Source organism: Tyto alba, unplaced genomic scaffold (assembly GCF_018691265.1).
Source record: "Tyto alba isolate M040663 unplaced genomic scaffold, T.alba_DEE_v4.0 Super-Scaffold_7, whole genome shotgun sequence".
Lineage (NCBI taxonomy): Eukaryota > Metazoa > Chordata > Aves > Strigiformes > Tytonidae > Tyto > Tyto alba.
The window spans coordinates 38,294,561-38,321,585 of record NW_024881328.1 but is presented as its reverse complement, the minus strand read 5'-3'; the positions used below and the strand labels follow the sequence as shown (position 1 = coordinate 38,321,585).

Sequence of the window (27,025 nt, the reverse complement as noted above, 5' to 3'; positions counted from 1 at the left end):
AGCCAAGAGGTGAATCCTCCCTCCAAAACATACCCATCTCCTCCCTCAAGCCAACAGAGCCTTTCATTTGTGCACGTAACCCAACCTTTGTGCCATTATATAATGCTGTCTCCAGCATTCATCCATCACTGCCCTACTTCCCACCACCTGCAAATCCCAATGTGCCAGCCCTGACTGTTTACTGGTGACGTTCCTGCATAGTCACCTCCAGGTCTCCTCCCATGCTCTGTCTTGCTCCCAGAACGCCTTCCTGAGGACAGGGCACCCTCATTAGACCAAGACCCTTGAAACATGCTGACCTGGCCGTTTATTGGGCTTGACTCTCTTCTGCACAAGTTTATCAGGGTATTCCTGCAGCTGCAAGCATCTTGGATAGAAAATGGTTTTGCTTTTCTGTGTTGAAAGTGCCTTGCACATTGTGAGCACTGACAAAGCCAAATCATTAGTAGATTAATTAGGCACCCTGTTGCACACAGCATGACAGCCTGAAGCTGAGATCCTGAGAGAGTCTGCTGGCATCAGATCCCTAGCTTGTTACTTTAAGCCTGTGGTGAAACGTGCAAGAATCAAAACAGACAAGCAGTCAAGGTGAGGCCGTAATCTCTCTTTTATGGCCAAAACCACACATTTAAGAGTGAGTACAAGAATCTCTGCAGCATCTTGGTGTGGAAAAATGCACCCAGTCTCTATCAGTTCAAGAATTGCTTAAGCACAATGAAATGGATTATATGTTCCAAATTGTTATCGATTATAGTAACTCTGATATTCTTAATAACTGCCTAAATGCCCAGTTCCTTCCCGCATCTTATTAGGTTCTTGGCCTCAAATAGTCCCCCAGCAACAAGTTTCACAATCTAACTGGTGTTGGAAAAAAACTTAATTCCCACATATTAGTTCTGAATTTCACTGAACCTTCCTCATTTGTGTTCAAAAGGCTCCTCTGTGAACTTCTTTCTTGTAACTCCAGATGATTAGATCAATTCCCACTTATCAGCTGAATAAAGTAGGTGGTTGTACCAGGGCACAGCTCCAAACCATTGCAATCTTTCTCAAAGCTGGTTGTTTGCCAAGTGGTACATGTACACTTGCAGTTTTTCCTGCTGACATTGCAGCCACCCAACCTTCAGAAGAGGAACACAACAAATATTTAACAGCAACAGGTGTTGGACAGGAGTTGATCACAGGAAAGAGAGAACATGTCAAGCCAGCTGAAATGATAGAAGATAAGTGTGCGTGGGACAGGAGAAAGGCTTCAAGAAGAGATTGGAATAGGTTAACTGTCCTTAGGTATGCGTAAACACTATTCTGAATGTTATACACCTTGCCTGAAAGCAAACTCCCACCAGAGCCTTCTGAGTGACCAACAAGACTCCTCCTAGTGCTTGATCTGGCATCCTGTGATGAACTCATCAACAATTTCACAAAACAAAGCAAGGAAACCGCATCTGAAGCAGGCACTCAAAGGGACACACTAAACACAGAGTGTCCCTTTAGGTCATAGAGTAGTAGCATAGAAATTAGCATGATCTTGTCCAAAAAGCATCTCTTCCTCTGTGGCCTCCTAAAACAGCCCTTGGGCTGTGCTGGCTATCTTAAGCAGAGTAAAGCACCCAGAAGAAAACCACTGCCCTAAACTCTTCTGAACAAACTTAATCTGGAAGAAGCATGCTTTACCTTCTGATCCCTGTGCAACACTGCAGATACACTGCAACCAGTAGAAATGTCTCTTGGGCAGTCATTACAGCATGTGTGGCTTGGTGGACATATCAAAAGTGTAAAAGGAAAACAAAGTTCCTATGTGGATACTGAAAAAACAAGTGCCTTGCTTTTAAGTTACTGGGAAAATGGAAAGTTAATTGCATTTTCAGGCATTTTAGACAGCAAAAGGTGGTCTCAAAGGGAGTTCCTTGTGAAACAGTAGAAGCAGCAGCACTCACCCTTCCATCCAACAGCTCCATGGTTTGCACACTCCCCTGAAATATGGGAGATCTAGTCTCCTACTTCACCACATGGATTTAAACCATCACCTCCCTCCTCCTGGAGGAGGGCCTGACTCACTGGGCTATAAAAAACATTGAGAAAGAGCCATCCACTTAAAACTCAACCAGAAAGACAGAGACTTCTGAGTTATTGCACAGGGAGTGCAGCCCAGCACAGGAGCCCCCACTTCCATCCTGGTGCTGCAATCAATGCTACCAATATGTGACTTTAGCCTGAAAAAAGGAACATATTCCACTTCAGAAGCATCAGAATGAATTGTGTAAATGCTCCAGAAGGAAAACACACTTCTCTTATATTATTTCAACTAAATGCAGCCCAAATGAATAAAAGTTTTGTGTTGACTGGAACCGCATCCACATCGATTAAACCATTTGTAAAAACCAGGCAAGCCTCAAGCAAGCCGAACCCTGTTTCAGTGAGCAGCAGGACTAACAGCATCTTTTCCAACCGGCAGCTTTCTCACTATGGGATTTTCTGGGGCCTTATGAAATCTGAAGCTCCATCACCGTTCATTATGCCTCCCCCCGATATGGAAGCTCCTGCAGGAGAGGCATCCATGCACTCCCCAGGAGCTGTGCACCCGAGGCAGATGCCAGTGATAATTCACATCCCCAGCTGCCGCCGCTTTCCCTTAGAAGCAGATCTTGGCAAGCCCCAGCAAGCACGAGGGAGAGGCTGGGGGTTTGGTCTAGTATTCCTGCCCACGTGAAGCTGCTGCTAAAAGTTGAAGAGGAGTCTTCCTGCCACAGCCCCTGGAAGCAGCTCTGCAGGCCAGGGCGAGATGGTGTGACACCACCAGAGACCTGCAAATGGCAGCCCCCATGCAAAAGCACAGACATGTCTCCTCTGCATCACCTGCGACAGCTTTGCTCCCTAGGGACAAACCCGACGTACTCCCAGAGTTGTTCCGGGACACATCTAAGCTTGCCAGGCAGACAAACCTGTGGTGTTCTGTCCCAAGCCCAGAAAACTGACTAGACGCAAATCCTTAGCCAGCAATTTAAATAAGAACCTGCCATCCTCCTCCTCCTCTGCGCCTGTTTATCTTCTCACTTGATCAATATACAATTATTTTGTGGCAGCTCCTCACAAAGCTGCCTTTTCTGGCAGCATGAAGCATGTCCAGGCACATCTGCATTCTGAGGCAGGCCAAACTGTGCAGAGCCAGCACTAAGTTCATGCTTCATTTTTGAAAGCCTGTCTTCCTTTTAAAATACATTTGATGGCTGCTTTCAGACTTATTTCATTGCAAACCTCAGGTGACCATAGAAATTATTAGATCATCACTGGTTCTTTTTTGCAATTACTTGAAATTCTCATAGGTGTAGAGTTGCACAAAAATTATTTTAGACTATCTCCACCCAAGCTGTACCACCAGAATCCACTTCTTCTGGTGGATTTTGCTGAAGTTTGGTGTGTGCAATGTAAAACATCAGCACCCCTGGAGATGCCCTCATCAGGGCCCTCGAGGATGACAACCCATAGGGTCCTGCTAACCTGCAGTGGTGCAGGAGAGGCCACAGCATCACCTTCCCAGGCAGACCAGCAGAGCTGGGATCCCTCCATCAGGCACCTTGAAGGCAGGCAGCAGAGCTCACGAATCACAGGCTCTTTGTCCCAAAGTATTTACAAAACTAAAGGAAGAAAAAAAGAGATAAAATCTCTCTTGGTCTGTGCTCTCTAAAGCAGAGACTGAGCCAAGGCTTCAAATTGTATGCATCAGTATAAGTCTACTGATTCAAAAGAGATGACTCAACTTCCAAAAAGGCTCTTGCTCAAGGTCATGGGCTGTAGCAAAGAAGAGCTCTGAGTACAAGTTTTCTTACAATAAAATACACCTTTAGCCACTCTCCATCTCTTCTTTTTGGCGTGCATTTTTGTAAGTGTACCTTCCTTAAAACACATTAATTTAAAATACAAGTGCTTGGATACCCTGCCAGACTTTGTGTGTGTCCAGGCCTTCAGGCTCTAAATTTCTAATTACAAAACACTCCACAGTATAGTTCATAAGACAGAAATAAGGGCCCCATCAAAAGCCTTGCACTTACTAGCACAGAACTTCAGGAGTCTGGAGTGTAAGCGGGAGAAAGATTGCCAGCCAAGGGAGGAACAATCAGCAGTTTCAGATTTTCCTGCAGAAAATCTCAGTTGTAAGGACCTGGGGGAAGCATCAGGTTTGAAAGAGTTGGGAGCTGTTCTGCTGTGCTGGAAAAAGTCTACTGAAAACAGACAAGCCATCTTCTCCTGAAAGTTGTGTCTCCTGGATAGCATGGGGAACTGGGAGGTCCATCAGGAGACTGAGGGGTGGAAAGATAAACAAGACACACAGGATGGGCGGGCAAACAAGGTGAAAACAGAAGTGCCTCCTTTGCCTGCTGGCTAGTCTCCAATCGTAAATACATTACAAAAGGAGAGCTTTTGTGTGGGAAAACATAACATCCAGCTGATCTTCATTCTATTAGGGCACAGCTTATCCCTAGGACAGGAAAAAGAAGATCAAAGGAAAAGAATAAAGGAAGCAATTTTCAATTTTAAACACAGTCTTAACATGATAGAAAGGAATAGTAAGAACAGCTGAAAGACACTCAGAGTCTGAGAGAGATGCCTTGGCTGAAGGTACTGCAGTGTTTTCCATATTTGTCTGCTTTATTTTTAAACACCCAGAGCCTTTGCTTGATCAACACTTCCTTGTAAAAAGAAGGAAGCAGAGGAGGAGTGAGAGGCTGTGGGGAGAGAGGCAAATGAGGTTGGAAACTGATGATCTTCCCAGCCATGAAAGTCAAAATTCCTACTTGAAACTGAATCCTCCTGGAGCACTACACAGGCATGGGGGAAAAGGGGAGGGAAGGAAAGAAGGAAGATTTATTACTTAAGCAGAACTGAAATTCTGATGAGAAAAAGGACTGTTCAATCCATGCACAAATGTCAGCGGCAGATCTGAAACTGGGCTTGTCATATTTCCCTCTCCTTTGCACACATTTAAAAAAAATACAGGGGAGTTGGTTGGGGTTTTTAAAGAGGGGGTGGGGGGAAAGCCACCGAAGTCCCTTGATCTTATGAAGCCCTGAACTCTTATATTCCATTTATAGCTCGAGTTGGAATGACATCCCCCTTGATTAGCAAGCTGTCCAATCCAGCTGCATGTATCAGGACTGTATGAGGCACTAAGTGAAATATATATATGCCCTTATAGAGTTTAGCACATCGGGTCCACCTCCAGGGCACAGGCTGTAGCTCATTCTGACCACTGCTCCTCTCCCAGGAATCACTTTTCAGGTTTGAGGGTTTTTTATTTTTTGGGGGGGAAGGGGCACCTTTACTTTCAAGTTTAAACAACACAAAATGGCACCAAAGAAGGATGTAAAGAAACCAGCTGCAGCACCAGCACCCGCGCCAGCACCAGCACCTGCACCAGCTAAACCCAAAGAACCCGCAATCGATCTCAAGAGCATCAAGGTAAATGGATGAACGTGTGCTGATCGCGGACCCAAAGCGCTCCCAAAGGGGAAAATTAGCAGAGCCCCAGCTGAGACCTGCTGTGAAAAGTTGCGTGTGTTCGGTTCCGGTTTGGGGACTGCAGTGAAATGAATGAGTAGCCTCGGTCGATGGATTTGTTGACCTGCCTGAGCTTTTGATTGCTTTAGTAGCTGGAGGGTTGTAAGGCATGGCGCATGACATAACACAAGAGTGAAGCCTGGTGATTTCAGAAGTATTTTGGAGTGGGCTCCTCAGAGCTTTTTACCAAACCAGTATCAGTCTGACCTGTTTGGTAAAGCTAAATTTAAAAGAAAAAAAAAAAAACAAAAAACAAAAAAAACAATCTTCCCCTAGCTCCCCAAACCCCCTAAAGTAGGTACATGAGGACAAGAAAGGGTGACTGAAACTTGAAATGCAGTGTTTTCCCATAGTGATGTACTAAAACTAAACCTTATTTTGCAGTTTCCCCTCAAAGTCCTTTCCAAATTTTTGCAAACACTTGATGACCCTTTGGTCATGTGTTTTGAGATCAGCGTGGCTTATCTTTAGAAGCAGAAACAAAACAAAACAGACTTTTTTAAAAAAATAAGGGATTCGGCAGTTTCATCTATTTTCTTTTCATTTGCATTGTACAACAAACATTGATAGAGACCGTGAGCTAGAAAGCCATGGATGGAATAATTTCAAGTGATTTCCTCTCACCTCTACATATTTGCTCAGAATTTTCAATTTGCTGCAAATTGAGAGCAACAAAGAGGAAGAGTCATTCTGACATTTCCCCCTGACTGCATTTCCATTCTATCTCACACTGTCTTTAGACTTTGCATGCCAACCAACATCATTGATTGTTGCCTTGACCCTTTGAAGAAAACTCCTCCATGTTGGGAAATTCTTTACTTAGGAAAGAAGAGAGAGAGATTAAGCAGTTAAAGAGATGAAGAGACAGACCAGTTTCTCTGGGTAGGACTATAAATAATTATTCTCCACCTACCTGACAAGCTGATTGGTCCCAGAACCAATTTGCTAAATTCTACATAAGGAATCATGCCTATTACGGAGAAATGAAGGAGTACAAAGACTCCTAATAGGACCTACTAATTTTCATCTCATGATGAATTCTGTTTCAGGAATCTTAATACATATAGTCCCAAGATCATGACCCACTTAGTGAAATTTCTTGAAGTTTACTTTAATTTCACAACCAGCAGTCAGTATTTTTCCAGAACAGGATGTAGCTTCTGATAAGACTGAAGCTGAACCCACTGGTAAAGCAAAACAAGAGAAAGAGGGGGGGAAAAAAAATGGAAAAAGAAAAAAAAAAAAAGGAAAAAGAAAAAAAAAAAAGGAAAAAGAAAAAAGAAAAAAAAAAAGGAAAAAGAAAAAAAAAAAGGAAAAAGAAAAAAAAAAGACATTTTGAAATACTTTGAGCAATCATAATAAAGGCTACACAAAAAGCCTACCGGTTTTGAGAATACTGTCTGAAAATTAGATTAGACCTCACATTTCACTCATCTCCAGAGATGAAGGGGAATGCCAGCTAGATTTTCTACTAAATAATTTAATATGATTTGATAGCTTTCTATGTCCAGTTCATTAGGAGAAAATAGAATTTTCAACTCCAGTGATCCTAGCTAATCTATCTTTACATAAATAGACTTAATAGTATATTACCAGCTAAAAAGTGGCAGGCTGCAGTCTGAGGCATCTCTGCAGTTCACCCCTTTACCCAGATAGCTCTCTATAATGGCAGGAAATATATACTGGTATCACAGAAAGAATGCTCCAGATTTTGTCATACTCAGGCTGATAAAAGAAGATAGTCTCTCTGAACTCTCTTTCTTTTGAAAGATAGTATCAGACAAAATATTTTCGTCTTTGAAGGGGGAAAAAAAAACCTGGGCAAGCAAGACAAAACCATTCTTTTAACACTAATGGCAGCACATAAGCATTACTTTTCCTATTTGCAAATAAGTGAAGATAAGAGCAGTGTGATGGAGGCTACAGGACTACCCTGCAGTGCAGTGGCTGCCCTGCATGCTTATCACTAGCACAGATCTTTCTACAAGTATCTCCTCCACTCTTTGTCATGCCCTTACCAGGCAAGAAGCAGGGTGCCTCAGAGGCGCTGGCAAGGGGGGACAGACGCCCCCAGGCCCCTGCTGCAGGGGTGTCCACTCAACCACGAAGCCATGGCCCCAAGGCGATGCAGAAACCCACCACACATCCCCTCATCTTCCCCTCTCACCTGAGACCCCACATGGAGCAAGGGCTGCCCAGGCAGACTGTGGCACCTCCACTGCTCAGCTCTTTGAGAAGGCACCAGAAACAACCATGTTGCTTTTCATCATGCCTTGGAGCAGGGACAGGGACTGGACAACCTCCCAAGGTCCCCACCAGCCACCCTGGGTTATCCTTTTTCACCCTTTGAGAGCTCAGGCAGTGAAGGGAAACAGTGTCTTCTAAGTGATTTGCCTGGGAGATGTGACAGTCAGGAATCAAAATTTTTGGAGTCTTAGCCCAGTCCCTTAATTAGCATTAATTAATTCCAAATCCTTCCATTCAACCATCGAAGTCTCAGCATGGGAAAAGGCACAGCACCACTTCCAGCAAAACTTTGGAGCCAGGAAGTACATAAAACTACGCTTTTGACCAGGACTCAATGAATGATCCTGTCCTGGGGCTCTTTCTGCTGATTTACCAGGCACAGAGTCAAAGCCTCCAGCACTTTGAACAAGGGCATCAAGTGGGGTCCCCTCCACTCCTCAGGGTAATTAGCGGCCATGCCAGAGCCTGCTACTAATGAGAGGTGACTGGGAATGCAGCACCACGACGATTTGGGGAGCCACACAGCAGGCAAACACACAGAAAGGCTTTGTTAGCTTTTATGAAGAGACATCCAAGACCCTTCTAACTGTTACAGCTGGAGTGGGTAAGAGTGGAGCTGCCTAATAAGGGTTTACAGCAGCCAAATAAGCCACATTTGACAGTGCACTGAGTTTTAAACTGGCATCAGAGATCATAATATTCTCCAAAACAAACAAGAAGGTGCTTTACAAACATGGGTAGTGATTCTTCTGGTGGTACCCCTTCTCTCTGATGCCCTGCTTGGCCCAGCTTCAGGGAATCTGGTTTTCTGAGCCCTTTGAGGTACACACTTTGAAAGTTAGGCTTTTTTTTTTTTTTCTTTCCCCTTCTTATGAGATCTCAAGCTGGTTTCTTGCAAATGCAGCACCCCAAAATTGCCTGTCACCACCAGAAGTTGGCACAGGCCTTTCACTCTCTTCTGTTGTTTTTTCCCCCCTTTAAATTAACCCAAATAAAGCAAATATTTACTGGCTTGCTAGTACTAATAGCAGCTGGTATGGGATTTTCTATTTTTGAGCACCATCTATTGACTATAAAACTGAGTAACAAGAACACCTAACTGTTAAAGACTCAAGCTCTAAACTCGGCCCATTCTCAGCTCATGTTAGGTTCCAGTACAACAACCACAGGAAGACAGTCAAGGCAGGGAGGAAGAATTTGTTTTTAAATGGAAATTTAAAGACCCTTTTCCCTCTACTCAGGAAACAACATAAAACTCAATCTGCCTTGCACGAGCCTTTCTGTACTAAATTTCTATTTCCAATTTTCCTTATTGCTAGCATGGCCTGGATTTGAACAATAAAGGTTAAAGATTAAATTATAACTGAGAAGAGAATAACAGGGTGATGGGTGCATCTGAGAGTTACCACCAGGAATCAATCATGATTAAAAGCCAAATGACCATACGGGTCATTTTCTTAAGAGACCTGTAAGAATTCTGTAGTTAAAACTGTGGCCAAGGATACTCCCAAAAATATAGCTTATCTGTTTTGTCAACTTCCTTCTCCCACACCAGCCTGAGTGAGGAGAAACATTGAGTTGACTACTGTGGGTCTATGTCTGCAATAACTGGGATGAGACATTAATGATGAGTATGTCTCATGCTTGGTTTTGCAACTGAGGCAGTGGGAAATGGATAAACTTCATATTGCCTAAATAGTTTTCAGGAAAACTGTTGTTTTTTTACTGGAAACCGAAGGGCCTTCCCAGCACATGCAACCAGTCCTTGGACAGAGCCCAGGCTCACAACACTAACTGAGAGGTTTTGAGATCTGGGTGCTGGAGGTGCTGAGTGCAGTGCTTCATAGGCTTCAGTTCCGCAGATGGTGGTCTGAATGTATAGCACCCCGATCCAGTGTCACACCAGGCCCTTTACTTTGAGGATACACATTGAGTGTCTTCTCTAGAGCAGAGACAAGACTGGATTCTTGCAAGTTTCCATTGTGTAAGTGATGTTCATTTGGTACACAAAGCTTCCCATGCTTTTCCAGACTGAAATCCCAGGACATGAGTTATGCCATGCCCAACTGCAGATAAGCTACCTACATCTTTAGGGGAAAAATAACTAAAAGCCAGCAACTAGTAAAGGCTTGCTAAGGCCTTGTGCAACTGTGTGATGCATGATGAAGCCTGCTGCATGGAAGCAAACCTGTGTGACCATTTGTTTTTAAATACAGAGCTCTTAAGGCAGTAAAAAGTGTTTCTCCAAGTGTCCTTAATTCATATTACATTCACCACTCAGGTAGGTCATCTCTTAACAGACGCTGCATTGGACGTAACCAGAGAGAGAGAAACTCACTAAAATGCACTGTCAGAAAGCTTCTGGGCTGGAGGGCAAGCAGGACTGCAAATGTCAGCTGAAGTGCTCAGAGAGATATTACACTGCAGACAGACTCAATGTGAAGCTGTGGAGTGAGAACGGGAATGTTACCAGTAGCTTTGCTCATAGTGCTAAGGGCTTTCTTAGGAACTGGCAGGTTTATGCCTGAAATTTTCAGCGTAGGCCTCCAGATTACACCTGATCCAGTTCCAGTAATGGCTCCAGAAAGATTCCTTAGGATTGATATACCCCTTGGACAAGGTCACAAGTCCCAAGTGCCCTTTCAGGTAGGAAGGAGACAGGCGTAAATGTGACTTAGCCTTAAGAGAAGTAGAGGTGCCTATCTGATGCCATCTGGACCAGCAGGAATGCTACCGCTTTGACCACTGAGATACAGAACCATTTGGGATCCACCTCAGAGCAGAGCAGCCCCAGACTTGCCCCTGTGAACCCGCCACTGATGCCAGACCCACGTTGGTGGCAGTTGCTAAATCACTCCACGGGCAAGGCATGGCATAGATGTGTCCCAGCACAGGTAACCCGGACATCAGACTCACATCTACACACCAAGACATCCCTTCGGGACACTGCTGAAAACCAGAAGGAAAAGCAAACAGAAAAGCCACTGCTTAGTTTTCTTTACAAAGTTTTCAGAAGACCTTTTTGCCTCCTTTTCTTCCTAAAGTGCTGCTAAGCAAGGATAAGCAAGGAGTCCCTCAAAAAAGTAGAGGCTGTCCACATATATATTAGATGTCACTTCTTATGTCTGCTAACCTGATAAATTATTTGGAAAATAATGATTTTTTTTTTTTTTTTTTTTTAAAAAACAAGATCCATTTTTAGTAATTCACAGCTTTGGCAGCATTTTAAAAAAAAAGATACCTATAGCCTTTGAAAGGTCAGGGAGTGACAAACTTTGGTAGAAACAGTGTAATTTAAAGCAAATTACACAGAGAGTAATATATCAAAAGCTCACAGAGTAATTTCAAGCGTTAACAGTGGTTGTGTGTGACAGCCTTTCTCCCATCAACTAATAAATCAAAACAATCCCACAATATTTCTAAAATACTGGTTTAAATCCCCTTAGATCACAGAGAGATTGTTACAGAGAGCAACAAGATATTTGAGTTTATTTTACATAAGGCAAGAAGAAGGTGACTAATTTAGCCAATGACAAGTGAAGAAAGAAGTTGTCTGTAAGGAGATACGAAACAGCCAAGCTGGAAATTTGCTCCCACTCCACTGACGCTTTATTACATGTTACACCCATTGCCAAAAAGCACTTTCAACTGGCTGGTTTACCGCATAGCACTTAAATGTCAAGAAGCAATAGTTTAAATAACGTTAATACTCTAACACTGCCGCTGGGAGGCATGTTAAAACAACAAATCCCTCTGACAGCAGGGCACCAGAGCCTCACATTTCCTCACACATCCTCTCGATTATACACATTAACGAAAAACTAACTGCAATTAGAAAAGTGACACTTTTACAAATGAGCACAACTGAACATAGTTCCCCCACTAAGCTAATGAAACCTGTTCCAAATGGTATGATCAACAGTGCAGCTAGAGCACATTTCACTCCCAGACATTTCAGAAGGGCACATTAATTAATTGGCAAGGCACCTCCAAAAGTTTTTGCACAACTTAAAGCAACAAGCTTTAAAAGTAAGCAAACTGGAAAGTTATACAGAATGCTTATAAATAAATTCAAATTCATCTGCAGTTAAGTCCATTAGACTCAAAGAGATTTTGAACTACTCTTCCAAACCTCATGGTATCTGACACACACAATTTTCTCTCCTTTATTAATGGTGGTCATTTTACCCTTTCTTCAACTGTATTTCCAGGCAGTTCTGTCCTCAAAATAGAAAGCTCTTTCTCAAGAGCTCATCTGCTTCTAATGTTTCTCCATCTCCATAAAGATTTGAGGCTAAATCGATCAGGCTGTTGATTCTTACTTAAATGAGAAGTAGACTCTCTAAAATCCGTGGCATTGATGGCACAAGCTATCAAACTGGGCTGAGGGACAGGAAGATGACAGCCCACTTTTCAGAGGGGTTTGAAAACTGTGTAATCCTGTACTCAGTGATGTCTACTAGAAAATATGTGCAGCTGTATTAATGAAGGAGCAGGCATTAATGGTGAGCAGATATCAAATGAACTGCCGTAGGCACAATCCTATCTTATCTCCACCCAAAAATAAAATTAAAAAATCCCTCTAGTCCTGAATAGAAGGCTAAATATACAATGAGTGTCCTAGGGGACTCTTCATTTTTCTCCTCTCTGATTTTCCGAGACACCTGATATGTTCTCAGTCTCTTCTAGAGACAGTACCTTGAAATATCTGGTGACTCTAATAAAAACCTAAGATGATTCTCTTCTCTGTAATTCACCCAAAGGGTAGGTAACAAGCAGGTGGAGCAGCTGAATGCTTTAACTCCCAGCAGCATCTTTCCCCAGGGCTTTTCACCCTGTCCAGACATTTACAGCGAGCACAAAGCGAGTGTCACTCAGCACAGCTGTGCTCAGACCCAGTGCCCACCAGCCTAAATAAGTGAGCACAGCACCACACTTCAAAGGTCAGGGCCCTAAGGCCCATGAATTAGTGATTTGTTGGGAAATCAGGAACTTCGGTAATGATTTGGAAATAAAGATTTGTGTGGATTGGCTCTTCTGCTGAGCTGATACAACTGGGACCTGATCAGAATGCCTCTATCTAGCAACAGGATGACTAGAAGGTAGTCACAAACTATACAGGGAAAAGTCTTAATCTTAAAAACAAAATTTAAAAAATGCTAATAACCCAAAACAAACAAAAATCCCCAAACCACACCACCTTTTCCTTTGGCACAGATAGCCTTCTAGATAATAACTTTGTCCATAAATAAGGGCTACGTCAAGTTAGAGAAATCCAGATGCTTTTGTTCTTCCCATGTGTTGCAGTCCCTTCCACCTTTCATCATTTTTGCTGGGGGGTGGGGCAGGGGTATTAATTGTTTTAAACCGAACTCCTTGAAATTTCAACTTCTTCCCTAAAGCCCTGACACTCATGTCCTCTGACACTGCAGAGAACACTGCCAGGCTCAGATCACTGCAGAATACTTCTTTCTACCTTTTGACACTTATGGAAGCTCCTTACAGAATCGGATATCTTAACTTCAATTTCTTTTAAGGATGGTTTGAAATATTTTCTATACTGAGGCCATTTGTAGGTGCCCTTACTCAAAGCGAGTAGCATTTCAAGCCCCCAACAGCTGCTGTTGGCTTGAAGCAGGGTAATTATTAATTCAAGTGGATGCAACACACCCATGCTAGAATATTTCTTCCCAGGAAAACTCTGTCTAGTGAGTTTATATTCAAGAATCAGTAATAAAATGAAGGGCTGATGTGGTATGCTAGTATTTCCTCATCTAAATTCTGAACCAAAGTCTCACATGGTCAAAAGATCAGTCAGCTTATACATAGACCCCTCTCAATTTGTACATATTTGATAGTCCATTCAAGCCAGATGACTAATCCAGGTATCAGTTTTCTACACCCAACACAAATGCACCCCAGTTATTTTCTGCTTGGCATTTAAAGTCCTTTGGGATGAGTTCCATTGTAGCCAACCAAAAAGCTTATCTCAAAGTAAGAAAAAAAATGTTCAAGAAAACTAATCTAAGCTTTCCTTTTAAAGAAAAAATCTTTTAAAATCCTGTTTTCAGGAGAATATTTCCCAGTTGACAGTACTGAAGAGCAAGAGGCTGAAGGAAAATTCCACAAAAGGCAACACACTGCATTGACCCAGGCAACATTTCAGCTCTGCCAAAGTCTTTAGAAAGCTCCTCTATTAATGCAGTGGGACTGATGTCCAAGATCTGTATTAGCTTTCTCACTGCCTGAGTTCCAGCCCCAGCCAGTATTAATCAGGAGGTCTGCACTGTGATAAATCTACATTAGCTAATTCAGATGAAAGCATCAACCCCCTTTTCTATGCAACCACACCTGATCATGGCTACACTTTGTCTTGAATACATCCCTGTTCTCACAAGCTAACAGATTACAAATAGCAGAAAAAAACAGAAGTGAAGGATTGGCAGTGGAACATTTTTCATATTCAGTATATTTTCCAGATATTTCTCCAAAAATGTGAATAATCTGCTTGGACAGAATGTTTCCCAGATAAAATGGTGAGCTCAGAAAATTTTTTGCAGTTGTATCATTAGTTCTTAAAACAGGAGGCAGGAGTTTAAATATCTCAAATCCAACAAATATTTTGACCTATTTTTATTGTTCAGTTTAAAAAGACAAACCATTAAAGTTAAAGTCTTCTTGGATTTGATTCTTTCTTTCAGAGCCCTTAATATACTGAAAAGACATTCACAAAGGTTATACTTATCTTCAAGGTAATTAAGTGAGCTACAGGAGAAAATTTCCCTCACTAATCACATTTTGTCATTAGAAAACCAGGAGCAGTGAGTGTTCAACAATGGAAATCAACAGAAATTAGAGAGGGGATTTGAGTCACGCAACCATTCCCAGTCCTGCTCCATGACACCTTTGACCCAGTCAAGGTGACAGGGAAAGGAAGAAGATTGAAGCAAAACTTTCTAATCCTTTTACAATACCTCAGAGCATCAATTTGGAGATTTCACCTGGGCTTGGAGGAGGCTACAGAGTGGGACTAGATCTTCGTTACTGAAGAATCTGCAGCCTTTATCTCCTGCAACCTACCTAGAAACTCCCCACTTGTTGCCCCACCATGACCCCTCCACTCTGCAAGCCAAAAAGCAAGTATCCCTTTCCCTGCCAATGAACAGTCATCCTTCTAGTTCACACAGCCTTCTGAGGTGACTTGGCTTCCATCATGGCTTCTCCCTTGCCTCCACATCACAAAAACCTGAGCAGCCCCTCTTCTCACCACACCAGTGAGCTCTGAAGCTGCCATGCTGGTGCCCTGCCTAACCCCAGCCCCAGAGGAAGAGTGTCCTAGAGAGCACAGGCTACTGTGAATATAAACTTCAGTGCCCTGCAGGGTACATCTACACATCAGCTGCTAACCTAGCAATACAGTTGGGTCCAAAATGCACAGATAATTTTGCCCTTAAAAATGTTCAAAATTTGGAAACCATGACCACTGCAGAGGAAGAGCTTCATGGTCGGACAGCACCTCCATCAACAGGTTCATCTTCTGCTCATCGAGCAAACAAGCAGAAGCACCACTCATCTAATGTTGAGCGCTATATTATCCATATAAGGGCTTGAGCAAAGCCCAGCGAAGGTATGAGGACCATCCAGCTGCATCTAACACACAACCTTCAAGCCACATGTAAAACCAGCCAGCTGAGCAAACACGTGGCAACTCGTGCCCTCAATTCTCCTTGCTCACTGACTTTCTAGCTTATTGAAGAAATAGAATCCTTCCCTATAAGGAAGTCTTGGTAGGTCTGGACAAGGAGTATCTCCTCTTGATGGTATGGGCCCAGAAAGTGCTGACATGAATCAAATTTACTGCTTGCCACTCCCTGCCACTCTCCAGCCTCCTAAAAATAGCCATCATAAGATGTCAATCAAGACATGGAGCCTCCTGTCACTTTGCCCTAAGAAAGCTAAAGAACTCGCCAAGGGGAGGGACCACTTCCTTCTGACACCTAATCCAAGCAATGCCGTCAGCACTGCCGGATAAATAAGGGGAAGAAAAGGCCAGGAAAGCAGGACCACTCTTGAGACCTCTCAGCTAAACCCTCCTGCCCGTCTGCTGCTCTTCTTTTCCAACTCTCAACCATGGTGGGTCCACTGGAAAGCTCATAGTTAGCAGCGAGCCAGTGTATTTTACATACGTAAATTGGGCTTCTCGCTCAAGTTAGTTCTAGGGGGGGAGGACAGTACAGAAGACAGTTTACGATTGCTTGGCTTGCCTCCTTAAACCTAAAGGACTATGCGAGGTTTTCCAGTTAGCCTCAAGTTCTATACCAGGCAACAGTAGATGTGCAGCTCCTGTAGCTTCAGATAGAAGGGTTACAACTTGCTAGTTCTGTCTGCTAAGCATTTTTTTTTTTTTTTTTTTTTGTAACTGGATGCAACCTGTTAAAGCAGCAAAGGAAAACAGTAACATTTCTGTATGAGAAAATACCATAGTTTAGTACTTTATGAAACAATGTACTGTCAAAAGCTAATTTGAAACACAAACTTTAAGGGATTGGTTTAATTGCTATGCTAGTGTAAAAAAAGCTGCTTGTTAAGCAATATTACTTCTAATGGTCTTAAAATGGGTCTATACTAAAACAGTAAATGACCTGATGGTACATTAATGACGTTTTTGTTAATTAAGAGACCGTAGATTTTTGCTTCTTCTAGACCCAATCCTGCCTTTCCCCGGGATGCAGATTTTAACAGAAACTTTAAGAACAGACTTGGTGATACATTTTTACAAGAGAATTTGCTAGTTCAGGTTACTATGGCCTAGTTACATTAGGCAGGACAGATGTGAGAGCGCTCAGCTACTTTGTGCTATTTGCTTTCTCTCAGTGCATTTTCAGCAGTACTAGTTCTCTTTTCTCTCTCTTTCTCTCTTCCCAACTGCAGTCCTTCACTCCTGACCAAATTAATGGTAAGTGAAATAAAAGATAAAGTTTAACAGGGGGCAGGAGGGGGAACATAATGGCTACCAAATACTAAATATTCACTAGTCTTAACAGCTGTTTTGCTATCCGCATTACTTCTGCACACCTGACAGGCCACATTTTTGCTGTTTTGGAAGATGATTCATGGATTGAGCTGAATGCTTTAGCAAACAAACAGGTTCTCCCCCAGCCCCCCCCTTCCTAAGCTATTTTTTGTGATTGATTTCCCTCCAACAGATCGAGTTCTCCAAGGAGCAACAGGATGGTAAGTTACAAGAGAGCTGATGTGTTTTACATGTATGTAGGTTCAGAGAGGAGCTACAGGCTCAGAAGTTTAACCTTTATGAAATGATGAGCTAGGACTTCAGCCGGTATAAGTCACCACACTCTTGACTTCAGAGGAGCAGCGCTGTCTTATGCTGAACAAGAATCTGACTGTAGATTTACATGTAATTTATGTGGGTGCTAATGTGCTGCCCAAGCTGAGGAGTTTATACCACGGTAGGAAGAGGAAATACGCTCGTGTTACCAGCTCTACCTACTGAACATTTTTCAGTTGTGCCCCTGTACTGGCCATTCACAAGGATGATGAAAATGTGTCTTGCATTTGAAAGTCTCAGGGGAACTAGGCAGATGAAGGACAACAGAGGGAGGGAGTGGGCTGAAAGCTTAACTTAGCTGCAGTAACACAGAAGATGCAAGAGGCTTACATGTCACTTTTGCCAGGAGGTGTTGTGGAAGGGGAGGAGCAAAGGCTGTTTTACTGTAAATGCATTCAAGAAGCATGGAAATAGTTAGCAAGTAAGTGACTTGTGTAAACTATTGCTTATAAACACAATAGTCTGGATATGCTTCAATTCTTGAGCGTCTTGCTGTATTCTCTGCTTCACGAGCCACCAGCAAGTTCCAAAGTTTTTTTTTCAATCTGTTAGAAAGATCCAATTAAAAATTCAGACATGAACAAAAATCCTCATTGAAGCTCTGGAAATTTAAGTTGGAGTATTTAAAACATCCTAAGAGGCGCATTTGGGCTATATTAAATAATGCAGTTTTTTTAAAATATGTCAAAAATTCAGTAGCAAATACAGTAGACTTCTCAATGTGAACAAAGTACTTAGAATGGAAGATACAATGAATTACTAGAAATCCAGAGAGATAGGAATAGCTAGAAGCAGGTCTTAAGAGAGTCCTAAACTTCCTGAACACCAGCCTGCTCTGGGTTACACCAAAGCCATAAGGAGAGGTATAGTGCAGTAAGTGAGACTGGAAACATTTCTCTTCACACACTCCAAACACTCATGGTCAAAGAAAATAATTTGGACTCTTCCTCACTTTTTAATTCTAAAGCTTTTACAAAAGGGTTGAGAGGGTTTATGGAAAAATGCCATCAATTCAAAGCTGCTGGCATGTATAACAAAGCAAAATATTTCTTTCAGCTTCCCTACATATTTCAGATCATCCAGCTGCTGTAATGCTGTGATGACTGAACAAAGCAGTGGAACAATTAAAATCTACTTGTCAGAAGGAGAATTTCCCAGGAACAGAGATGTCCTGCCCTGAGTAACTATTTCCATCCACACAGGCTGACACACCAGCAGCTGGCTAGTATCCTCCTCAGAGGGGGATTTTAGATGTGCTTATTCCAGAAAAGGTATAAACTAGATCTAGCTATATCTATGAGAAAACCCACAACCATAAAAAGAAAAACCCCACAGCAAAGATATATTGCAGTGAAACGCATGCCTGAGAGACAAAAATAAAAACAGGCATTTTCTCTGAGCTGGGTAGCAGTGTTCAGAACCCAGTGAACATAAAACTTCATGGGATTTACAAAACAGAGAAACTCTCCTGATGGCTTTGCTAATAGCAAAATGGCATTGTTTTATACCTTGCTCTGGCTAAATGTCATTAATGCATCAGATGAAAGATTGGATCATATGGTATAAATCACTACAGCTCTATCGACCTCAGCTGCTAGAGCAGGAGCTCATATCAAGTTGGTATATTGTAAGGGGAAGCTCTACACAGGCCCAGAAGGCCTTGATTTCATACCCTGCAATAAAAGCTGTAAGGGGAGAGGGTTAGCAGTAAAGGGCTATAGGTCTCTCACATCAGACAGTAAGAGCATTAGTTTCAGATGTATTAGATTACAGCCTAGCAGACTGACATCCTGTATCAGCAGTTTTACTGGGTGCCAGCAACTCCTCCACTAAGACAGTATATGGATGGCTAAAGCAAGAACCTAGACACCTCTGTCACATGTCCCCAGCACAAGATGAATGAAGACACAATCTGAAATTTTGTTTATTACTCCTAAATCTGCCCCAAGGCAAAAGAACATTCCACCTACACAAGCTGTGAAACACAAAGCCTGTCTCGCTGCTGGAAGCACATCACAGCCAAGGGAAAGACGTTTCACTTGGTTTACTTGGAGCTAAAACACAGCATCATCAGACACTGCTGTGCAGAAAAGATCAACAGCACAGTCCAAGATGCTCTTGATATATGAGGTTTGAAGATGGCTTTTTAGCTAGAACCTTGGCTTTTGCCTTCCCCCCCTTTTTTAAAAAATAAACCCCACATTTATTTATTGCAACAAATACTCTAAAAAACCTGAAAAATCTAGTAAGATGATTAACATTGAAGTTTGCAACAGAAGATGAAGACTGGAAATGCAATGAAGACAACTGTCTGTGCTGATTTTTGTAGGAGAAATGTCTGTACCCCAAGTCCTTGGTCAGCAGAAAAGGGTGAAATAAGTGAATGCTGATCACTTGGCTGCACTGAAAGAAGCAAAGTCTCGAAGTGTACACACTGGAAATGCACTGGAATAAGGCACCACACTAGTACTACCACTGGAAAAGCTGGATATTCATGCATCTGTAAGAAGCAGGGACAGACTGCAAAGGGCAGAGAAGAGAGGGAACAAACATGGGTAGAAATGTCATTGGAAGGCAATTTTAAGGGAAAACAGAAGTAGAAGCAATTGAAATCCACCTTCAAGTTTCCTATTAGTACTGTGTAGGTGTGATACTGGGATTGCAGGCAGGACTCATCAAAGCAGGCAGATGGTTTGTACTGCTAAGTACTTTGACAGAAGAGTCCCAGTCCTCCAGTGAGTTAAGGTGGAGTGGATAATAACGTTTTTGCCTTCTGTTGCTATGTCATGTAAAGAAACCTGTTCTTGAACGGCAATGTTTGTAGAAAGCTTATCTTTCCCCATGCTTGAAATAACTACAGGGTCAATCACAAAGCTATTGATGACTAATAGAGTCAGGAAAGCTATGAAAGGTAAATATAAAAGTTTAAAAATAGTGAAACCAAAATGTCAGAGGGGAGGAGTTTTTCTTGGGATCATGGGCCAAAGATTCCCCTGGCTAACTCCCCCGGAGTTGGTGGAACAGTGCCAGGAGACAACAGGCTCACGTCTCTGTCAATACAACTTCTCAATAGGGAGCTGCTTGGCTCAATTTAACTGTTGCTCTTCCCTTGCAGACTTCAAGGAAGCCTTCCTCCTCTTTGACAGGACTGGTGATGCCAAGATCACCCTGAGCCAGGTTGGCGACATCGTCCGGGCACTGGGGCAGAACCCTACAAATGCTGAGATCAACAAGATCCTGGGCAACCCCAGCAAAGAGGGTAAGTACCCTAACGTCTGTCACGGGCCCTTCTTGAGGCTGGGAAACTGTAATTAGTCAACATGAATAGTCACAGCAGGAGAGAGAAGAGCTTTTGCTTCAGTGGGGAACAAGGGGAACTCTGCAGCAACACTACATGGAATTTCTCCAGTTCCTTCTGAAGAGGATGATGGCGATGGGGGATACAGTGCTCAGAAAGAGGAAAACCTTCTCTTCAGGATATAGAGAACGCTCTGTAGGGACCATTTTGGTATCAGCTCGCTGTAGGTATAAGACACATACTGCTGCTCACGATCCATTTGTGCCCCAGCCCTTGCTGAGGAGCTGTAAGTCCATTTCTAACAGCTGATACTCAGCTCTTCAGGTCCTTCCAGTGCACGATCTCCTGCATAAGCCAAGACATGCCCTGGGACTGGAAACCCACTTGGATATTTCTGCTGACTGGGGTGGTCTATTCAAAGCTCCCACAAATCTGGGCATGCTGAGGCATCTGTTGGACATTTATTACAGCGGCAATTTTCTATTTCCTTTTCTCCACTCTTAGAGATAAAAGAAATGGTAATTGTAGTAACCTCCTTCTAACAATGACCTAGCAGCAGGTGATCCCTGATTTCAGTCATGCAGAACCATATTAAGATGGACTAAATTGTATCCAAACTCTCATGCCTGGTAAAGGCAGCTCTGAGGAATGATTAAGAAGACCCGAGTTAAGCATTAGCACTAGCAAGAAGCACTAACAAGAAGGTGAGACCATGACAGTACTTTAAGTGACTATTGCAATAACTGACAGTGATTTTGATATAGCTGGGTAGTAAAACAGTTACTGTAACATCTGTATATTCAAAAATATTTTTAATGTTTCCATCAATTATATTTTATCACTGCCCAGACAAAGGCTGCTCTTTGCAAAGGTCCAGGAAGAAAAAAAAAAAAAAAAACAAAAAAAACACTTTTATTTGGCAGCCTTGATCCAACAATAAACATTTGGGTAAGGCCTCACTGAGGACTACAACTTCTGGCTCATGAGAACAAAGGGGTTAGTTGCACTAAGCTTGTGAGTTCTTAAACCACCCCCATTGGACATTCCTATTTTTATTTAGTTTATTCTTTTGCAAATAATCTCTGCTACCACATCCAAGGGACCCCAAAGAGATCAGTAACATATCATCAACCTCAGGGGCTTGTCTAAGTCACAACACCCCACTCTGGTTACCTTTTCCCATTATTGGGGCTCAAGATTTCTGTTTTACTCTATTCTGTAGTTCCCCTACTCCCTAAGTCCTTTCAAAGATCAACTCACATAGCAAGTTTCATTTCTGAAAGAAAAATACAACATGCACATAAATGTATAAAATTATGTGAGAAGAGGGCTGGAGTAGGGATGTGAAAAATCAGATGTGGAAACTAATTCCCACAACAAGAGAGAATCCAGATTGTACAATGGAACTGCCAAATTCCAAGGCAAAGACTAGAATAAAGGATAGAAAGAGGTATGCAAATGGGGCGGGAGGCTCTCACATTTCAGGGCAAATATCCCAGAAGAACACACATAGAAGCGTCTAGCATGTAGCAATTGGTGCTTTCTTTCCAGAGTTGAATGCCAAGAAAATTACTTTTGAAGAGTTCCTGCCCATGTTGCAAGCAGCTGCTAACAACAAGGACCAGGGTACCTATGAAGACTTTGTTGAAGGTCTGCGTGTCTTTGACAAGGAAGGCAACGGCACAGTCATGGGGGCTGAACTCCGTCACGTACTGGCTACTCTGGGTAAGGGATGATCAGCCCTGTGAGCACTTCAAAAATTGCTGCTGTTTGAAGGTATGAGAGAGGGAGGAAAGATATTTTAACCAGTTTGGAGAGGTAGGGAGCTACATAGCCAGACAAGACTCTGGGTTTCCTAACTGGGAATCCACAAGGAAAGCAAACACAAAACTCAGTAGGAAACCCAAAGGAAAAGGTTTGGTTTATTACTTCTAAATTTGGGCTAGGTATTAATAGTGTCTGTTATTTGAGGAATAGAGAGAAAAACCTGTATGCCTCAGTTTTGTAACACACACGGGCAAAGGCAGAGGATTTGCTGCATAGTTTTACTCTGTAGGAATAACTAGAATCCCTGTGTCTATATGCATGTGCAGTACTTTTAAAGAAAGTTAAAATTAATAAAGCTCAGTTTATATGCAGGTCTTTCTGTTACTAACTCAGAAAATAAGGAAAGCCTTTGGAAAAGCTGTAGAGTTCAGACTCTGTTGTGTGTCTGTGGAAGAATTAACCGAGCTCTCTCCACTCTCCAGGTGAGAGGATGACAGAAGAGGAAGTAGAAGAACTCATGAAAGGTCAGGAAGACTCCAACGGCTGCATCAACTACGAGGGTAGGTGCAAGAGTTCAACACCCTGTCATCCTACATCTCTTCTTTCTCTCACAGAGTTTCATTGCAGTTACCTTTTAGCTTTAGAGGCAAATCAGACAAAGCTACAGCTGAGATAGGTTGAAAGGCTTATGCATGAAAACAACTGTTGCAGTATGCTGAGCCTGCAGTCACACCACTCGAGGCTGGATTCAGCCACAGCAGAGAAGGCTACCTCGGTTAGTGCCAGATCTCTAGACTCTCTGACTTTCTGTAGAGCGGTCGCAATGATTGGAACCAATCCTATAGCTAATGCTTAGACAAAGTGCTCTATTCGTCATACATTTAGTCTTAACACACTTAAGCAGGAAGACAATTTGATTTGTACATTAAACACTTAGAACTTTCTATCACATTGTTGGGTCAAATCTGATCAGGAACATGTGTTTTTAATGCCATCAGCTCCTGAACAGCTGTTATTTTAAACATCATTCCCCAAAGTAACATTTGCTGCTCCTTCTAACTAGCATATCTATTTTTCCACAGCATTTGTAAAGCACATCTTGTCTGTCTAAATGGACTTCCCCAGATACCAAATGGTATGTTCTTCTCATCTGCACACTTAATCTTGTCTGTTTGCTATGCTTAAAGGCTTCTGCATGCCCACAGCCAGATACAGGTTATGAAACCAATGTGACACTGTCTCCCCAATGATACAAATAGAACAAAATGAGACAGGTGTCCAAAAGCAAAGAAAAAAGGAGTGTGGATTCCTGGGTCTTGTTCACAGCTCTAACACTGATTGGAAACTGTATTTAGTAGATTTTCAAGCATACCCAAACTGTGAAAAGAAATGGTCAGTTTTTTCATGAGCATGGAAATGCTCAGGCTTAAATATCACCCTAGATCTCTGTTATACAAAATTAGAGTTTAAGCTATCCAAACTGACAGCCTGAGACATCACAGAAGCACACTGAGATTAAAAAAAAAAAAAAAAAAAAAAAAGGAAATCAAAGCAACACCTTCTGATAATTTGTAGATTTCAGTAAAGACTGAGTAGCCTGAATACTTGTGTGAACTATCGAGAACTGCTCTTCAAACAAAATAATAATCTGAAAAAGAATATTCTAATGGTCACGATCAATAGCCAAGAGGGCTTCAGAAGTACCTAATCATTTAGCAGTTCTACAAGTACAACAAAAACAACAAAAAATCCCACAACCTTGATATGCTGCTATTTTGTACAAAGAAAAACCCAACAGCTGTCTTTAAAATGCAAACATAAAATACTGGGGGGCTGTGGGCTTATTTGAACTGTTAGTTATTCTGTCCCAGGAAAGACACATTCCCAACTCCTGTATGAAACAACACATCAAAATAGAAATCAAGGGCTCAGTTTGCCATTTTGCAAGTGTTTCTTCAGCCAATGTTGACTCCAAGTTCAACTCTCCCATTCCTTCCCAGAACAAGTCAAATTCAGAAAGACCAGATGGCACTCAGGATTTGCCTGAAATTCCTGCTCAGTCTGTCACCATCAACATGGAAACTGCATAGAACTGGATGATGTGCCTCCATCCCCACCACTTTTTACCAGTGCATCCATAGGTCTCACCTCTGGGTCACTACACTTTCATTTAAAAAAACTGAACTTTCACCAAGGCAAGCTAGATGGGATAAACTGCTACCATCCAGGATCCATCCATCCCAAGCATCTCTTTCTATGTTGTTTGCATTGAAACAATGTAATCTTTCAGAAAAATAAAGCATCAATAAACCCCTGTGGTCACTTTGTGGCTATAAAGTCTTTTTTTTCCTCTAGAGTTGTTCAAACCCACTCAAAGCAGCACTCAGCACTTAATTTATTTTCTCTGTATACTGTATTTCATAAAATAAAGCTTTATTGGAAAAAAAAAAATGCAGACATCTCCAGGAGGTCACTCTACTTAATCTGAATGAAAAGTGTTTTCTCTGGGGCCTGGGAGAAGCAGTAATTAAAAAAATAATAATAATTTAAGAAAACCCCAAAACAAACAAAAAACCAAACTACCACCTACATCAGCAGTTGGAAATTTTTGGGAGCAGGAGACCTGGTAGCTGGTGTCAGAGTAGCTCCCAAGGTGGCACCTGCCCTGGTGCACCAGGCGAGGCCCAAAACCAGCCGGGGTGGCCCTGCTGTGGGATTGAGGGGTGTCACACAGAGTCACTCTTCCCAGCAAAACCTCCTCAGTAATGCTGCAACAGCAGATCCACAGCACTATTCGAAGGGATCCTAGCTACCACCTGTGTTTATAGCTTTCTGGACAGCTAGAAAAAGCAATCAGGAACATCGGCCACCCCGAAAGGCTCTGTATGTGGGAACAGGCCCTGGGGCCATCACTCCCTGGGCCACGGCAAGAGGAATCCCATTACCTCTTCTGCAGTGACGGTGGGAATAACCAGCTCTCAGGGATGTATTATTACCTGCACATCCCTGCCCTTCAACATACCTCCTCTCTCTTTTCCTTAAGTGTTCGTGAAACTGCCTTAATCCCCATCTGAGTGTCAGCTTGTTCTATTAAAATCCAACTTTGCCTTATTAAGTTACTATGCACGAAATGACCATAACTCAAGTGCCAACAGGTGCAGCAGGGCTCAGCGGGGGCAGCTGGCACCGGGATAAACCGCAGCCATCGAAACGGCAGCTGCCTCTTTTCTGAGGCTTCCCAAATAAATCCCATTTAAACCCTCACCATGCTGGTAGACAGGGCCAAATGAATCTCTGAATTATGCCCTGTCCAGAGACTTATGCCAGCAGGTAGCTTACTGGAGGCTGTGGTTGCTACATGCACAATGAGAAAAACCCTTGATAGAAAAAAATAAAAATACTAAAAAAAGGAAACTGTTATTTAACCTTATTCTATAGAGGCAATGAAAAAAAAAAAAAAAGTGTGAGATACATTAAAGCAAGTTATTGGCATGGACTCAGCCTGGAAGGCATTTCTCAAGGGACTGATAGACACCCTCCTTTTTCTCAACATACTGCCTATACACACATGCTCCATGCAGTTCCTATTTCTAAAAAACTGCCAATCTCAGTTGCTGGGAAAGCAAACAAGCAACAACCAAACCAACATTTCACCATATATGCTGTCAGCTTCCTTTTTACACTGCCTTGTCATACTGCATTGTCATGTAGTCACAGAACCAACCCAGTTCAAGGATGGATGCAGCCCTAAAGGAAAGGCTGATATTTCCATCATATTTTCCTTTCGGAAATAGCAAGTTTTATTAATTTCTAAAATATTTTGGGCCCAAGCCCAGATGACTAACAAAATGGGATGACTTCTCATCAGTACAGAAGTACAGATTTTTAAGCCACACATTTTTAAACACTCACATTCGTATTTTTGTTTAGAACAAAATGCCAGATTATGAGACACAACCAGCCTGACAGTATTTCTCTATACTCTAATTTAAAGGAATCAAGAGAAAGTTACCTACAATACTCTTACTCCTCAAAAATTAAAGCAGAAATATTTTTTTCAGACAAAACAGATAAAACCAAAGAGAATACTCTTTTCCCATTAAACTTAGACTGAGTCTCAAAGTCTTTCAAAGAGCTGAACAGGGAATGGATTTTTATGCTATCCAAAGGTTTTAGTAATTTTAAAACATTCCCACTCCAAATTCAGACAGAGACAAATATCTGAAAAAAATATTCATGTTCATATAAGGCAAAAACAGTTTAGGGTAATCTTAAATAATTCAGTAATTTATAAAGAATGGCAAACTCCTTACATACTAGCCTCTTCCAGCTAGTGATAGCTTCAATATAAATCTTATTTATTTATTTTGAAAATGTAGAAACAAGATTTTTTGGAAATTTACTGACATGGGTTTTTTGAGAAACATACCAAACCCAGATCTCTCTCTTGGTAGCTTTAATTCCATCAATTAATCCCATCCAAAAGATACCCAACCTGAAAGCACAGTTTGGAAATGCCTAAACAGCTCCAGTGCCTCATCTGTAGGAGAGCAGGGAAACCTCCTACTTTGCCTCAAAACCATTTAAAAGTTGAACCTGTTTCAACCTACTGCCTCCATACTAGTAACACAAGCATCACTCAGAGCTCTGATCCTGAGCAATGCTCCTCAAAAAAGCCTGCTGCTTCTTACATTTTTGGTTCACCTAAGGAAAGAAATAGACCACACAAGAAGTACCACTGCACTCCCATACAGCACACGATGCACCACGACCAAGCTCCTCCTTTACCCGAAGGGACTGAAGACCCC

The 27,025-nt window shown here is 42.2% G+C and overlaps 1 protein-coding gene across 3 annotated transcripts; it reads left to right on the top strand.

The window, feature by feature from the left end:
• Positions 1–5,195: 5,195 nt before the first annotated feature.
• On the top strand, positions 5,196–24,539 carry MYL1 (myosin light chain 1). 3 transcript variants are annotated; one of them, XM_033009014.2, is made up of 8 exons: positions 15,888–15,936; positions 16,735–16,759; positions 17,010–17,037; positions 20,268–20,411; positions 22,002–22,175; positions 22,700–22,777; positions 23,300–23,352; positions 24,218–24,539. In XM_033009014.2, the coding sequence occupies exons 2-7, from the start codon at positions 16,757–16,759 to the stop codon at positions 23,326–23,328; spliced, it is 456 nt and encodes a 151-aa protein (XP_032864905.1). In that variant the 5' UTR covers positions 15,888–15,936; positions 16,735–16,756; the 3' UTR covers positions 23,329–23,352; positions 24,218–24,539. The 3 variants fall into 3 exon arrangements, with proteins under 3 accessions (XP_009965172.1, XP_009965173.1, XP_032864905.1); XM_009966870.3 differs by lacking the exons at positions 15,888–15,936; positions 16,735–16,759 and adding an exon at positions 5,196–5,457; XM_009966871.3 differs by lacking the exon at positions 17,010–17,037 and having other exon boundaries at positions 15,867–15,936.
• The last annotated feature ends 2,486 nt before the right edge of the window (positions 24,540–27,025 follow it).

Excerpts from the sequence above, each read along its gene's own strand:
- MYL1 (XM_009966870.3), top strand. The coding sequence starts at position 5,344 with ATGGCACCAAAGAAGGATGTAAAGAAACCAGCTGCAGCACCAGCACCC. Across the intron at positions 17,038-20,267 it reads CTCCAAGGAGCAACAGGATG|ACTTCAAGGAAGCCTTCCTC; the intron begins GTAAGTTACAAG and ends CTTCCCTTGCAG. Across the intron at positions 20,412-22,001 it reads GGGCAACCCCAGCAAAGAGG|AGTTGAATGCCAAGAAAATT; the intron begins GTAAGTACCCTA and ends CTTTCTTTCCAG.